This window comes from Nicotiana tomentosiformis, chromosome 3, assembly GCF_000390325.3.
Source record: "Nicotiana tomentosiformis chromosome 3, ASM39032v3, whole genome shotgun sequence".
Classification (NCBI taxonomy): domain Eukaryota; kingdom Viridiplantae; phylum Streptophyta; class Magnoliopsida; order Solanales; family Solanaceae; genus Nicotiana; species Nicotiana tomentosiformis.
Window position 1 is genome coordinate 127718144 of NC_090814.1, and position 15767 is coordinate 127733910.

The following is a 15767-nucleotide window of genomic DNA, read 5'->3' on the forward strand; positions in this document are numbered from 1 at the left end:
AAATAAGTATTTATGGTATATACTACCACTGAGGTATGAAATAAGGCATGAAATATGCTATTTATGTTTTTCCTCTCTCTTAGACAGTTGGATATACTTATTTTTAAGGTGATTGTCGTTACTGTATTCATGAATACATGGTGCGAATACACGTGAATACATGTGCGTACAACTGGACTGCCATGATGTTAGACGCTTTTTACTGTTGTATACATGAATACAGCAGCGCGAATACATGTGAATACATGCACGTACAGCTTGACTGCCCTGATTTTAGGCGTTTTTTTGCTGTTGTGTTCATGAATACATGACGTGAATACATGCACGTATAGCTGGACTGCCCTGATTTTAGGCGTTTTTACCGATGTATTCATGAATACAGCAGCGTGAATACATGTGAATACATGCGCGTACAACTGATTGCCATGATTTTTAGGCGATTTTTGCTGCTATATTCATGAATACATGGCGCGAATACATGTGAATAAATACGTGTACAGCTGGACTACCCTGATTTTTAGGCGCTTTTTGCTACTGTATGAATACACTACCGTAACAACTAAATAGCAGTTATAGGAAGTAATTATGTATACGGTAGCTATAAGAAGTTAATAGCCGTTAAACAATAGTGATTTCTGAAAAATTATTCTAAAATCAAAGGTAAGGAGAAAGTTACAGCATGCATAAATGGATCGATGAACAAATGTTTGAACTGAAAAAGGATAACAATCCAAGAAATAATAACAACAGCAACAACAACATACCCAGTACATTCCTATACTTGAGGTCCGGGAACAATCCAAGAAATAACTGGTTATATTTGCATTGATTTTTAAATTATGGCTATATTCTTAAAGAAACATTAAAAGTGGCTATATCATGTTAAGCGTATACTATTTGAGTATTGTTTGGATCCATTTCAAATTAACGCTCATTTATAGGCCCACGTTCAATCTAAAAAACAGCTTTACACTCAAAGCCCAAAGTTGCTTAGATACGGAACCGGTCCAACCGTTGCAAGCGCTTTATCTCCGCGGTACGAAGCGAAGTCACCTACCGGTCAGAAGAAGTGACTCGCTCTGTGCGCGCGGAGCGAAGAATTGCAGACAGACATCTGGATTGGTAGGACGAAACGGATACTGAATTTCGACTACTGTATTAGCTGAATGTTAGGTTAATCATCCTACTTTTCCCCTATCCTACTGAATCTTCTGTTACTGTTTTCGGTCCCCGGCCGTTGACAGTCTTCACCTATGCCTTCCGACTCTGACTTATCGGACGATGATCGGAAACCTAAGATTGGACCTAGCTCCAACTCTATTGATCAGTCCTTGGACGCCATCGAGAATCAATTGTCCTCAATTTCAGTCAGTCAACCCGAATCCGAACCCGAATTCGATGATGCCAAGGATACTTCGCCATCCAATCAGGATAAGCTCGTGAATGGATCGTTGAATGAGAATCCCGGAGCTGAAGAGCTGCCTCGTATCAATGTGGCGGAAGACTTTAGCTCTTCGAGTGCCATGTGGAGGAACAATTCGGAAGAAATGGAGGCGCCGTCAAGTCCTAGTAGTAGTGGCTATGCGGGTGAAAGAGGGAGTAGTAACGCCAGTAGTAGGACCTCTGGCATTGAGGAGGAGGTCGATGGTGAGATTCTCGAAATTGGGAATAGTGATTCTTTTGACGGAGTTTCCGACTCTCAAGTGCAATGGCTTCCTGGGAAACGCCACGGCAGTGAGGTCAGTCCAACAGAAGCTACGGTGAATGTTTAGCTCTAAATAGTAGTTGTGGCTAGTTTAGCAAATCCTACAGTGTTATAACTTGAGAAGAATTTTGTTAAATGTTAGCTTGTGCAATCAGGGGATTTTTGATTCTTGATAGTAAGGTCAAACTGAGGACAACTTGTAGGCTGCAATAAGGTCAAATTGAGGACCACTTGTAGGCTGAAATTTCACTTTTGGGTTTTAGATGGCATGAACTGAGATTAAGTAGTGGGTGTGGTAGCAATTATGGTTTACTCCTTCTGCCCCAATTTATGTGAGGGTGTTTGAATAGGCACAAAGTATAGCCATAGAAATTTATGTGGCTATAGATCACCTCGTTAAGAGTAAAATGAGAAGTTTAAAGTTAAAGAGTGTTACATAAATTGGGACAGAGGAAGTATAAGTTTACAACTTTTTATATTTTCTCCCAATGTATACATACAGTCTAGTAATCAAGACTTCCGGCTGCATTTTCATCAGTTTGAACTCTCGCTTAGCAGTGAAATTTATGATCCTTTGTCTTGTTTAGAATTGTTAGAAGACTAGTCCAGGTATGTTTAGGAGCTTGTCTCTATGGCAAAGACAATAAAAAATATATTTTATACTGTTTTATCGCAAAAATTATGTTGGTGAAACTAATTTACATGCAGACAACTAAAACTGATTCTTTAGTAACATCACAGGGGAAGTAAAGGAGACTATCCATTGTTGATATGATTCATGTTTATCTTTTGACTTTTTTGATTGATGAAGTGCAGGATGATGCTTCTATTTCGTGGAGAAAAAGAAAGAAGCACTTCTTTGTCTTGAGTAACTCAGGAAAACCGATATACTCAAGGTCAGTGTTGAAGCCCCCCATCCGGAGTACTGAATGACATTCATTAATTAGAGTACTATATACTATTGAACTACTTCTTCTTCATCATATATAATTTTCTCTGGGATTTCTTATTTTTCTTTTTTATTTCACTTGAAGATATGGAGATGAACACAAGCTTGCTGGATTCTCTGCCACTTTGCAGGCCATCATTTCATTTGTGGAGAATGGGTATTTTTCTAATGAATTAAGGAGTTGTTCTTTTTTTCTTATAAGCTTATCTTTTGGCTACCTTGTTACCTGCTACCCCCTGCCTTTTCAGCGAAGTCATAGCGGGATATTGAAGTTTGCCTGATTGGTGTCTTTTTCAGGGGTGATCGAGTCAACTTGGTCAGAGCCGGGAAACACCAGGTCAGTCTCCTTGTCTCAAAATTCTCCATAATGCAATGATGATGGAACTTGTGCTTTCTTGCATTGTCGACACCTCACCTTCATCTATGGCATTTCATGCTCGGAAATTTCGAAGTTGCATGGGTTATTGCCTAGTGGATATATATATATATATATATCAGTTTCAGTTTCATGCTAGTTTTTTTTAAATGCTTGAATGTTATTGTTTCGAAAATTGGCATCAAAAGAAAGAAGGAAGGAAAGAAAAGATATCCAACACTATTTGGCATTGCAAGTGAATGGTCACCTAGGAAGAGTTTGTAATATTAGCAATTGAGTTGCAACATTAGGCAACTTAACAGAAAACTTTTCTGCTTAAGCACTTTGTTGAAAGGGCGCTGCTGCCTGATTTGTATTTTCTTGTTTAACAGACATTTAAGGCTTGTGTTTCAGGTTGTATTTCTTGTGAAAGGACCTATTTACTTGGTTTGCATAAGTTGTACAGAAGAGTCATATCAGTCATTGAGGGTACAACTAGAGCTCCTCTATGGTCAGGTAAGTCACTCTTTTTCTTTTCTCTTTTTTCCTGTTGTTGCTTTATTGTCAGAGTTTGCCTTGGCATGTTAATTGACTGCCAATTGTTCTGACAGATGTATGCAATTCCTCATATATCAATTGTTATATGAATGCAGATGATACTTATTCTTACGAAGTCTGTGAATAGATGTTTCGAGAAGAACTCTAAATTTGATATGACTCCTTTGCTTGGAGGAACGGACGTTGTCTTCTCTTCTCTAATCCATTCGTTCAGTTGGTTTGTGCTATGCTCTCACTCCCTCCTCCCTCCGTCTCCCTCTCTCTCTCTCAGCCTGTATACTAATCTTCATCATGATACCTTTTATTTTCTTTTTGATGAAGTAATTTGTTTCATTATTGGCATCAAGATGATGCGATAAGTACAAAATAAGATGCAAAATTCATGCTTATAAGTTATGGAAAAGATGGTCACAAGAATATATGTAACATATTTGTCGAAAAGGAAAAGCATATGAATGCTATATATTGCAGAAGTCCTGTTCCATCTCTACTGAGTTCCTGCTCAAGTTTAAGATGCAGTGTGGACATTCTAGTGGAAAAGAATTCTTGGGAAGCTTGTTGGTTGAATTTTCAGAATATGTTGTTCAGAAACACCTTGCTGATGATTTGATTGCAAACTATTTTACTTGGTTCTTAATATAAACTGTTCCTACCTATGCTAATGATATCATTACCTATACTAATATATTAAGTGTGCTTATTTGGATTCCAGGAACCCATCTAGTTTTCTCCATGCTTACACATGTCTTCCACTTGCTTATGCGACAAGGCAAGCTGCTGGTGCCATCTTGCAAGATGTAGCTGACTCAGGGGTCTTGTTTGCCATATTAATGTGTAAACACAAGGTCTTGTTTCTATTTCTTATTCTTCTTTCAAATTGCACATTTCGGAGGCACATAGGTCTCAGTTTACTGTATTGTTTAAAACATCCTGTTTAAAGTTGATTTGCAGGTTATCAGTCTTGTTGGTGCACAGAAAGCATCGCTTCACCCTGATGATATGCTATTGCTCTCCAACTTTGTTATGTCTTCTGAATCATTTAGGCAAGTTCTACTAACTTTTGATTCTTGCTTGGGCCATTTACTTGTGTACCTGGTGGAAATGTTTGGAGATGATTGATAAATTCATGTTACACGTGCATATGCAAGTTTTACTGAATTTGCTGATCTTTTTGAATGAATGATTGGGCAAGGTTGCTAAATGTGGTCAGTTATCGAGGCAGGTTTGGCTTTTGGGGGATACAGATGTTACTGTAAATGGCCATGCTAATTTTAGTATTTGTCCTTGGAGGATCCTGTCGTAGCGTTTTGCCGTTATGAAATTTACCATTATTAATATGTTTCTGTTTTTTCGTGTAATTAGGTCACTTATGCTAATTGTGTTACCTATGTTGCTCGGACTCTCCGAAAATTTTGCCGGGTGCGTGTCGGATCCTCCAAAAATAGTGTATTTTTGGAGGATCCGATACTGGTGCGGCATCATTTTGGAGAGTCTGCGCAACATAGATTGTTACATATCGTATTTTACTAGATCTCATTCACTTAGGTTTCCACGCGCTTTAATTAAGTTGTTTCCGCAACAAAGGATCACCTTACTTTTTCTTGAGGCTCCAATACATTTTATCTGGCAGTCGAATGATCTGGGGTTGGTGTGGGAATTTTCACTTTTCATTTTTTGGCTTGAGAAGAATTTAAATGGGGATCATGGTCAGTGAGGGTTCATATAGCCGACCCAACTTGTTTGGGACTGAGGCGCAATAGTAGTTGTTATGTGTACGAGTCCCCATTAATTTGGTGTAATGACTCTGTACTTATAGATTCTCTCTTGGACATTTGTCTCGTGTCCAGAGGCAGCTTGTAGCTTTGGCTTAGCTAGGATTTGTTTATCATGATATCATAATGACAGTGCATTCAAATTCGTTTCTTCTATTCTGTGTAGTTGATGTTCTCACTTCCTAATGCGTGCTCCTCATTCTTGCTTTGATTGTCTTTGACTTTTTTGTGCGCCCTTATTGACTGTGGACGGTTGGTCACATATTACGTAACAATATAGTGTATATTGATGACTGAGTAATTATATATTTTAACTGAGCGATAGTGAAAAGGACCCTCTACCTCCAATATTGATTGGGGTTCCGATCACCAAGAAAGAAAACTGGGAAAGGACCATTGACGACTTTTGGGCAGAGAGAATGTGGGGGTGGGGTTTCTTCCATAGAAAAAATAAAAAATTAAAGAGCATATGTTACAGCCCACTTAAGGTCTGTATTCCATTTATACTATCTAATTTCCTGGAGGCTATACGATAACATGCTCATTGGTGTCATGCAGGACATCAGAATCCTTCTCACCGATTTGCTTACCAAGATACAACCCCATGGCATTTCTACATGCTTATGTGCAGTACCTTGATGTAAGTTGGGCAGGTGTAGAATTATTCTTTAATAGTTCCCTCCTCCCAAAATGTTGTTAACTTTCCTTCAAAGGTACTAATATTTATTACTTTTTGAATATGTACTACAGACATCAGATACATATTTAGAAAATTCAAATTTGTCAAAAGATATTATTTACTTTAATATTTGGCTGCTTTTCTTAAACAACTGTAAATCTCAACTCTCTTATTCCGTGTATGCAAAGTAAGACTGCCAGCTTAATATAGAGGAAGTATCTATTGATGAAAGATTTTAAGTTGAATCTCTTTTTGAATGGTAGTAGTAGGCTGCCTTACAAGAATTATAGGATTTTGGTGTTTCCAAAGTTTTCCATTTATGCTATTGCTATTCATAGCAAATTACCCAAATTCGGTGCTGTATATTACAGGTTGACACATATTTAATATTGCTTACTACAAGTTCAGATGCCTTTCATCATCTTAAAGATTGCAGGTAAATAGTGCCTTTTCTCTTCTTATTTTTCAAGTAAATTTGTTTCCAGTACTCAAAGCTGAGAATTTTGCTTCTGTTTCCATTAGATCTGAACCATGGGAAATATTAGCCACTGCAATTTCCAGTGTATATCTATTCTTAAATTCTGTCAGGAGGCATTAGCTTGTTATAATCTATCTTGTAGGGTTCGTATTGAAAAGGTACTTCTGGAGTCCAATGTACTTGGTGAAGCTCAAAGATCCATGGTTGATGGTGGCATGCGTGTTGAGGATTTACCTACTGATCATGGTTCTCAGTCCGGAGCAGTCTCCCCTCATCTGGGTCAGCCTGGACATACTAGAGAGTCATCAGACAGATTTTCTGAAGCATTCATAGGTGTTGGTGGTCCTGCTGGACTTTGGCATTTTATGTATCGAAATATTTATCTTGACCAGTATGTGTCGTCCGAGTTTTCCTCACCAGTAAATAATAGACAACAGCAGAAAAGGTATTACTGCAAAATCAACGCTGTCATAACAAACATTACTTGTCTTTTTTTCTTTTCTTTTAACTGTGAGATGATATCTTCTATTGCAGGTTGTATAGAGCTTACCAGAAGCTTTATGCATCCATGCATGATAAAGGAGTTGGACCTCACAAAACTCAGTTCAGAAGGGATGAAAATTATGGTACGTTCTTGGGTGTTATTTATATGCAAAGCTCTTCAAGCGCTAAAACCTTTCTATTTATAGATTTAGTCGATGGAGGTCCAAGTTGCATGGATAATCCGATCTACATATTGTAAATCTATTTTTCTTTCAAACTTAAAATAAGTCTACAGAACCTATCTATGACTCTTTCTGCTTGCATAGTACCATAGAGCAGGTTAATTTTTTATCTAAGCTTTGAGGTTGGGATGGAGAAGTTCTCCTTGGGTAGACACTGAGAGTTGTTGGGTAACAGATTTAAAAAAAGAAAACGGACGCATTCTCCTATATTTTTATTGTTCTTCATGGTTGCCGTTATTCCTTGTTATTCATGAGCAAGGAAAAAAAATCTTGTGAGTTGTAATTGCGAGAAATGTGTGATCCCTTGGAAGTTTGCAGGCAATGATTTCAAGTGGATTTTTTTAGTTAAGGATATACGTAGTAATCAATTGGTACCAAGCCTCTTTGCTTTCCAGTATTGACCTTTAATTCTTTCTGTCTTTTTTTAAGTAGTTACCGAATTCTGGTAGGGGAAATTAGAAACGTAGAACAGAACAACTCCCAAAATTTTCTCCCATGATAATAGTTTAGTTCCTCTTGAATTGACTTCCTTACCTTATCTTGCAGTTCTGCTGTGCTGGGTTACTCAGGATTTCGAACTTTATGCAGCATTTGATCCCCTGGCAGACAAGGTTTTATTATTTGCTTTTTCTTCTAAACCTGTTGTTTGTCCGAGTGTTATCTTGAATGTCACTTTTATTTATAGTCTTTCCACCAATCATTTTTATGGTGTTATATGAGCTATAGGCGACTCCATTTTATCTTTGGATGAGGAATTCATGGGCCAGTTTAGGTATTGAAACTGTGCCGATTCAAACATGCAGGAGATTTAACAGACCTTAGTTCACTTTTGTTCTGTACTCTGGTAAGTTGGTTACCACTTGCAGCACCACATGAGATTTGTGCATGGCCCCCTACTGTTTTGTTACCATATACAACAGGAAGATAACAAGTTTAATTCAATATACCACAAGGCTTTTAGCCCTAACGACTGAAATCAAAATGTCACTTTGACATGATTATTTGCTGAATTGAAGAATCTACCCCAATGTGTACCTTAACCCCAAGATGATCTTATCCTGCCACCCCTAGATATATGTTGACTTGCTTCTTAGGCATCATGGTCAAAGAGCTATTATTCGAGATATTATTTAGTAACTGGCATCTGTCTTATCTACAGTTTTTTGTGAACTGAAATGCTGATAAATACGTCAAAGCTGATTTTGTCTTACCGGATTTCAATGTGTCTTGTTAGTTTAAGCTTCGCCAATGTGCTTGACATCTGGGGTGGTTCAACAATAGTGATCCTATCAATTTTCTTGTGCCAATTCTTTTGGAATGTAAGAACTGTTCTCTTTACATGTGTTCTTTCTGCTTTTTGACGTTTGGTAAGATTCCACCTTGCAGGCTCTAGCTATAAAAACTTGCAATCGAGTGTGTCAGTGGATCAAGAACATAGAAAATGAGATTTTCTTGTTAGGAGCGAGTCCTTTCTCATGGTGATGTTCCCCATGTTCGCTTCTTTACGTGTATTCTATTTTTTTTAAAACTTTTCTTTTCTCAAATTCCTTTAATAAGGTATGGCATCATTTTTGTAGGCCTTCCATTTTTGTGGTTCTATATTTATATCTTACTTGGTAATGAATGCCAATTGTAGTTTAATGTTTGGCAGTCAAGATATGAGTTGTCTCACTCTAGGCGTCATTTCATTTTAGCTTGTACGATTTATGAATTTTTGTAGCGCTATCTGTATCATCAATTCGTTGTAATTCTACATAATCATCTGATGGATTGCTAAAGACAATTTCCCTCGCTGTGATGTTATATTGAGGCTAAAGCACAACGGAATATGGTTGCAACCATTTATTCCTTCCGCGTGAGGGCTAGGTCATTTAGTCCGGAACTTGACACTAACTCATAAACATCAACAAAATATCCAATGATTTGGAAATAATTGAAAATTGGATATTCAGTGTAGAATTATCTTGTTCCCATGCAAGATAAGTTGCACAATATACTGTATTACACGAAACCTCTGAGATGGGCTATTTTATTTTCCCTATTATGTCTGAATATAGAGTGAACCATGCTGCAGCCTCGCAACTATTCTTGCTTTGCTGCTGGGATTCGCGCCGTCATCTGCGTCAAATGCAAATAAAGCTTTTGTGAGGACTCCACAGAAATGTAAGGAACTAAACGATGAAAGTGCAATCCACTTATAAAGACCTAGTAGATCTATACTTCCATCCTACCAATCTTGTCTCAGCCTCACAAAACATAGTAAAAGAAAGGTCTATTGATTAAAAAATTGAATCTAGTCATCGTCTTGTAAACCATGATATGGATAACGGGTATTTCTCTCCCACTGTAAATACATATAGCACGAACTTCCGTATGTGCAATGAATACAAATATATCAAGGTCAACCTTAAAGATTGCTCCCTCTAATGTTCACAAATGTTAATAAAGATATGATAATGTAAAGAAAAATAATAATCTTAATGAAATTTGGCTGAAAAACATAAAGAAGAAAAATCAGAAATTGACGATGAACATACACAGAACAACTCCATATTAACAGTTATGACGACTTGAACCAAGTAGGCAGGAACTTCATACAGCAACTGCTTCAGGCCTTTTGCTTGTCTTGATTCCTTTAATAGCTGCAACATGTTTACACAATTTGTAAGTTCCAAGTTTATTAACTAATGAACATCAAGTTATGGGTCTCTCAGTAAAGCAAAATAAAGAGTCTTTGTATCCTTGCCTTCAGCATAATCAGGAGCTCCAAAGACGGCAGAACCAGCTACCAAAGCATTGGCTCCAGCTTCAATGACCTGCAAGGAACCATGGTTAATGGTTGGTTGCTTTGATGCACAATGTTCTCTTTGTAATCATCACATACAATTCTCTATAATTTGAGAAGTAGGTTACTCTTCGTTACAATATAAAACACGTTTGCCAAAATAAATGGCAAGATATGGAGAAAGATAAGGCTGTGCTCCATGAAACTGATAGAATATCAGAACAATTTAGAAAAGATTCGAATTCACAAGGTACAAATCAAGTAGTAGCATTTGCACGCCACTTGAAATGCCGCAGGTAAGATTTATCCTGTCTTCACATCCTATGACTTATTCCAATATATAAGATGAAAAATAAATATTTTCAGATTTAATGAGGGTCAAGTGACAAGCTAGTTGGGAGAGGAGTTATAATCATGGGAGAGCATCAATCACCTTGTAAGCATTTTTGGGACCAACACCACCGTCAACTTCAATCCAAGGGTTTAGTCCCTGCAAAGTTAAAATAGGCATGTCATTGCATTGCGTAGTTTGCACTTTACAGAGACTGAAAAAAGGGTAAAAGAATTACCCTCTCTGCGCAGATTCTTCTCAAGTCTGAGATTTTCTTGACCTGACTTTCAATGAAGCTCTGTCCCCCAAATCCAGGGTTTACAGACATTATCAGCACCAGATCAACAGCTGTTGCACAAACAAAAATAAAGACATAAGCAATTTATCACTTTGGATCCAATGTTTAATGCCTTACCTGACCTAGCCTTCTAGAGGCAGCATACAGGTTATAGACTGGAAGATCATTGGTACAACACCCCCCACCCCCACCCCCACCCCGCCCAAAAGGCCAGGAGCCAGAACTGACATCTGGAGCATTGACAACATAAAATTGGAGCCCAACATTAGGCAAACCAAGAATAAAGATCGGCTCTAGCTCTAATAGCATATTAAGAATAATAAACCTTGAGCCTAACTTAATACCAAAAGCTAGCTCATGAGGGAGGATTTCGAAAGACCAAATAAAGGGACTGCAACACATACTCTCAACTAATGTGGGACTCTAACACCTTGCTTTTCGAATCAGCATCTCTAAGCTCAGGTTTCCCTGTTGCATGCAGATTAATATACAAGTAGTTCAAGGGCACACTTTCCAAGTTTTCGCTTCGTTCACCAATCTTAAAACGTTGCAACATTGTACAGTATATTCAGCATAGGTAAGCCTAATGATTTAACTAGCAGGATCTAAGGTGCTTTTACATGCTTTTCTACCATACAAAGCCAACTTTGAAAGATACCCAATCTATATTACCTATACAAAGCCAACAATTCCCAATTTCACTATTGACTCTCACATAACCAGTATTAAAGAAGAAAGTTGAAGCAGAAGAATAATAGGAAATATACTTAGAGTAATCATCTCCGAAAAATTGTCTTTAAGAAGCAACATCTTACCATCAAGAACATATTCAATTGCGGTTAAAGGGGTTCCAGGATTGAGGACAACCCCAGCTTTAGCTCCCAAACTTTTAATCTGAACCAGAAATAATTACGAAGGTGGTCAAGAAAAACTTAAATAATGTGAATAATGGATAAGACAGGAAAAACATAAGAAGCTAACCATGAAGTTAGAACTTTCTTTGGGTAACAAAATCATAGTATTCTGAAATGTCACCAGCTGAATTTCTGTATCATATAGGCTTCCACAATTACAAATTACAGCACGCCATTTTCAATATCATGGAACACCCAACCATAATCCTATACATTTTTTCTAGAAGGAATAGTTCATTTTAAATAGAAAAAGTAGATCTAATGTAGAAGGTAATCAGAAAAAGTAAAAAAAAAAAAAGAAACTCTCAATAAATAAGTATTCGATATAAGAAAAACTAGCACTCTACATTTTCTTTTCTAATCCCTATGATGTGAGTTTGGATGCATTGCGTCATGAAAAAAAGTGTTCAAGAGAGGCATTATCTACAAGAAAAGTAATAAATTTCATCACGAATAATTAGTCACTTACTCCAGCAAGTTATTTTTAACTTATATCCTAAAAGAAAAGCATGCAATAAAGGTAAATGAAAAACACCAGTATTTAAACTTCTGATAAAAGACACCAAGAATCATGGATTGATCTCACAATCGAAAATTTATACTAAGTGAAAACTTTAGACTGGTGGTAATTCTGTTACATCTGCACTTATGTATCACATTCCTAACAATCTTAACTTAAGAGAAGAGGTTTGCAATCTAATTCCTATGATGAGATAGTCACTATTGACAAAAAGGAAACTCGTATTTGACAAAAACAAGCATGCCTCTGAGCATTCATGGGTCTGAAGGATAACAGAACCAAGAGTAAATCTTTTTAGATAAGTGATGCCAAAATTTCAGAAGATTGACAACGACACCGAACAAGTCCCACGTACAAAACTTTTACCAAGGGTAAGGCAGTTGGTAGGCCTAATCCCACCAAAAGAAAGCTTTTAGCAAATTTGTAGCTTGCTCCTACAGAAAAATGCAGAAAATTTCATAGAAACAACAATGCAATTCTTTGTTTGAGAGATCACTTTTAGCCGTTATCTTGAGGCTCACACAACTAGCTGCAGCAGCCAAAGAAAAGCCATGCATCAATACCATTAAGATAGCTGAATCTGAATTTCATACTGCACTTATACCTTCATAACATTTGTATATGAGAACAGCAAAAAGCCCTTTACTGTTTGTATTTGATCCAAAAATATATTTTGCATGGGCTAACCTATCATGTAATCCAAAAAAGTAGGGATGAAGAGGAATTCCTCAGGTTGTAGTACACCAACACTTTTGAAAACATTGTTGCTAAGATTTTTTAAGACTCCTTGTATATATCAAACAAAAGAAAGAAAGCGAGAAAGAGATATTCTTACCTGATTTATTGTACGATGCAAGTGGATGGTAGAAGATTGCTCACAGTGAACACTGACGATATCAGCACCTGCTTTTATGAAATCAGGTACTCTCTGGTCAGGTTCGACGATCATCTGCAATGGTCCGTTGAAATTGAACATTAGCAAAAGCATTCTCATGCCTATAGACCTGAAATTAGTTTTACCACATGAACAATGGGAAATACCAGATGCACATCCAATGGAAGATCAGTGATAGGGCGCAAGGAATCAACTACAAGAGGTCCAATAGTTATATTTGGAACAAATCGGCCATCCATCACATCTACATGAATCCAGTCGCAGCCTGCCTGCTCAACTGCTTTCACCTAAATGCATGAAAGGTACAAGAGTAAAGCACTTACTGCTATGATTGATTAATCAGCTTAACTGGCATGTTTATGAGAAATCAGAAACAAAAAGAAGAAATTCATAAAAGAACTTGACCTAAAAGAAGGAAGGCAAAATGTGTTTACTCAATATATCAAACTCGTAAATGTAATAGCAAATTTTCTCATATCTGGTTTCCAAATAGAAGTACACCTTTATAAGATCTATATATAAAAATGGTAAAGCAAGGGATCCATGTGACAACAAACCTGCTCTCCTAATTTAGAAAAGTTAGCAGAAAGGATGGATGGAGAAACAATAATATCGCTTTTCGAAAACTTATCCACCCGAGAAGAAGCCTTCACCACAGTTTGAACTCTCCTCCTGCATTTATAAGCAAATATTAGGAGCAATAATACTTGGGCAGATTTATGATGCTATTGTAAGGGGCATAGTTGCAGAAAGAGAAGCAACTACTGGATAAACTTCCTATTAAGAAAGGAACATCCAGTTGTTAGCAGGAAATGAAAACAAACGGCTCGTCTCCAAAAAGAAAAAAAGATGCATAAACTCAGCTGATATTGCAGACAATTGGCTCATTTTTACAACTACCTAAGTAAATTTGCATCACCAACTGAGCATAATCTCATCGGAGAGATAAAGAGCTAATAGCAACTGGAATCAAATTCACGTTAAGATTGGCGCTTGTTGAAAAACCTAGAAGTCACAGTGACTTCAACAAGAATTAATCAGAATGTCAAAAGACCTTGGCACTGCCAAGACGCATTTCCAAATGACTTTACATTATCAGTCAATAGCCAATTGAAGAAGGTGGTTTCTTGATGCTGTTAGATACTAAATTGTCGCCACAGGCAATGCTAAAGAGAACATGAATTGCATATTATCCAACTTATAATGTTGACTCTTCAAGACCATTTTCTTACCATGTACAATAGGATATGATATTGAAACACTTCCTTCAGGCTTTACTAGAACCTTACTAGTTTAAGCTCAGCAAGGCATATTCACAAACTTAAGAGAGCAAAAATTCCTGGTATATCTTTATCGTTCTCTACATTACATATCTAAAACCCCAGTGCAAAAAAGTCTTCTCCTTTAGCCTTGAAAGGAACTCAGAGCTTTACCAACTTTCATCAACCATTTCCTATATTTTTCTGACCAATAAAATTTCAAGGGTAATCCACTCAATATGCAGCATCATGATACCTCTGGTGGCCCTATATCTCTGATAAACACATTCAGTTCCTTATATGCTACCTTCTTTCCCTGTTCAGACCATCCGCAAAAATTTAACCATTTCCCTCTAACACTTCAAATAGTCATAAGTTAGTACTGCCTAATACTATTTCAAACTTAACTGGATATCGTACTAACTTATTATTTCTTTCATACCATGATCTTAAACGTTTTTTTCCTTCTAAAAAAAAAAACAAACTCAATATGATAATCTTCTCAAAACATTTTACTCTAATAATTGCCAAGTCAAATTAGGTCTTCTTTATCAGTAAGGATGAGAACATCAAAACAGCACCAAAAGGAACACCCAAAACATCAAGGTGAGATTTTTATGTGGAATTGACTGATTCAAGACTTCCCACAGCAAACTAGTAGTCAAGTTTTCTTTCCAACATTAACTTTTTAAGTAAAAAGATTACAAGCAAACGATCAAACGAATTGGGGTAATAAGGAATATAAAGACTTAAATTTTTTAATAAAAACCTGGTGAAAGTGAGTGAATTGGGCTTTTGAAGCTTAAGACTCCCGCCAAATCCATTAATTTGGGATTGTAACAGAGTTGATGAACCTACACAAGAAGCTGTTGTTGCCATTGAAATTTTTCTTTTTTTTCTCTTGCAGCAAACTTTCTCTTGTTTGGGGAATTAAGGAGGAGAAAAAGTTGGTGCTTTGTCAATTTGAAAGCACAGGAGCTCAAAATTTCAACTACCCTCTAACTTTTGAGACTTTCAAGACAAGAAGAACCAAAAGACTGTTATTTTTGAGGAAAAATCAAGAATGAAATATCAGATTGACACGTGTCTGATTTGGTTTTCGCATAGCGGCTTCGCTTATCTTCAATGGTTGGCTCTTCTCTGTTGCTGACTCAATTTGTAGGGACTATTGGGACTGCCCCTCCTTCATTTATCGCATGATGGGCACAAGCGCAGAAAGAGAACTAGAGAAGAAAACCCCCAACCCAACCTAAAGGCTAAATGCCAAAGCCAAAAGCCACTTTTGTTTACTAATCTTTGCATCGGAATGACGCTACAACTTTATAATTATAATTAATAATTACTCTCTCCATGGTAATTTATGTGATCTACCTAATAAGAATTACCCTCTGTCTCAAATTATTTATCGTGATTTCTAAAAATAGTTATATCAAATTATTTGTCATTTTAAAAGTTTATAATAAAATTAATTATTTTTTTTCATTTTATCCTTAGTAGTAATGGTTCTTGAAGATGGAGATAACACATAAATAAAATAATATTCA

The 15767-nt window shown here is 36.8% G+C and overlaps 2 protein-coding genes across 7 annotated transcripts; one reads left to right on the forward strand and one right to left on the reverse strand.

The window, feature by feature from the left end:
* Nucleotides 1–1009: 1009 nt before the first annotated feature.
* On the forward strand, nt 1010–8892 carry LOC104108944 (vacuolar fusion protein MON1 homolog). Of its 5 annotated transcripts, XM_033659356.2 has the most exons (15): nt 1010–1739; nt 2522–2601; nt 2740–2811; nt 2952–2991; nt 3424–3525; nt 3663–3784; nt 4280–4412; nt 4519–4610; nt 5898–5979; nt 6390–6454; nt 6639–6941; nt 7031–7122; nt 7768–7832; nt 7948–8065; nt 8608–8892. In XM_033659356.2, exons 1-14 carry the CDS (start codon nt 1254–1256, stop codon nt 8041–8043), a joined length of 1830 nt encoding a protein of 609 aa, XP_033515247.1. In that variant the 5' UTR covers nt 1010–1253; the 3' UTR covers nt 8044–8065; nt 8608–8892. The 5 variants fall into 5 exon arrangements, 4 of the variants coding, with proteins under 4 accessions (XP_033515247.1, XP_009616400.1, XP_009616399.1 ...); XM_009618105.4 differs by having other exon boundaries at nt 7948–8892; XR_011414981.1 differs by having other exon boundaries at nt 1011–1739; nt 7768–8065; nt 8608–8663.
* Nucleotides 8893–9118: 226 nt separating this feature from the next.
* On the reverse strand, nt 9119–15505 carry LOC104108945 (ribulose-phosphate 3-epimerase, chloroplastic). 2 transcript variants are annotated; one of them, XR_011414983.1, is made up of 10 exons: nt 14993–15505; nt 13522–13636; nt 13111–13251; nt 12905–13018; nt 11451–11529; nt 10576–10685; nt 10440–10496; nt 9968–10037; nt 9759–9863; nt 9119–9339 (listed from the first exon to the last, which is right to left on the reverse strand). XR_011414983.1 is itself a non-coding variant. In XM_070197581.1 (9 exons), exons 1-9 carry the CDS (start codon nt 15100–15102, stop codon nt 9814–9816), a joined length of 846 nt encoding a protein of 281 aa, XP_070053682.1. In that variant the 5' UTR covers nt 15103–15505; the 3' UTR covers nt 9540–9813. The 2 variants fall into 2 exon arrangements, 1 of the variants encoding a protein (XP_070053682.1); XM_070197581.1 differs by lacking the exon at nt 9119–9339 and having other exon boundaries at nt 9540–9863.
* Between the last annotated feature and the right edge of the window lie 262 nt (nt 15506–15767).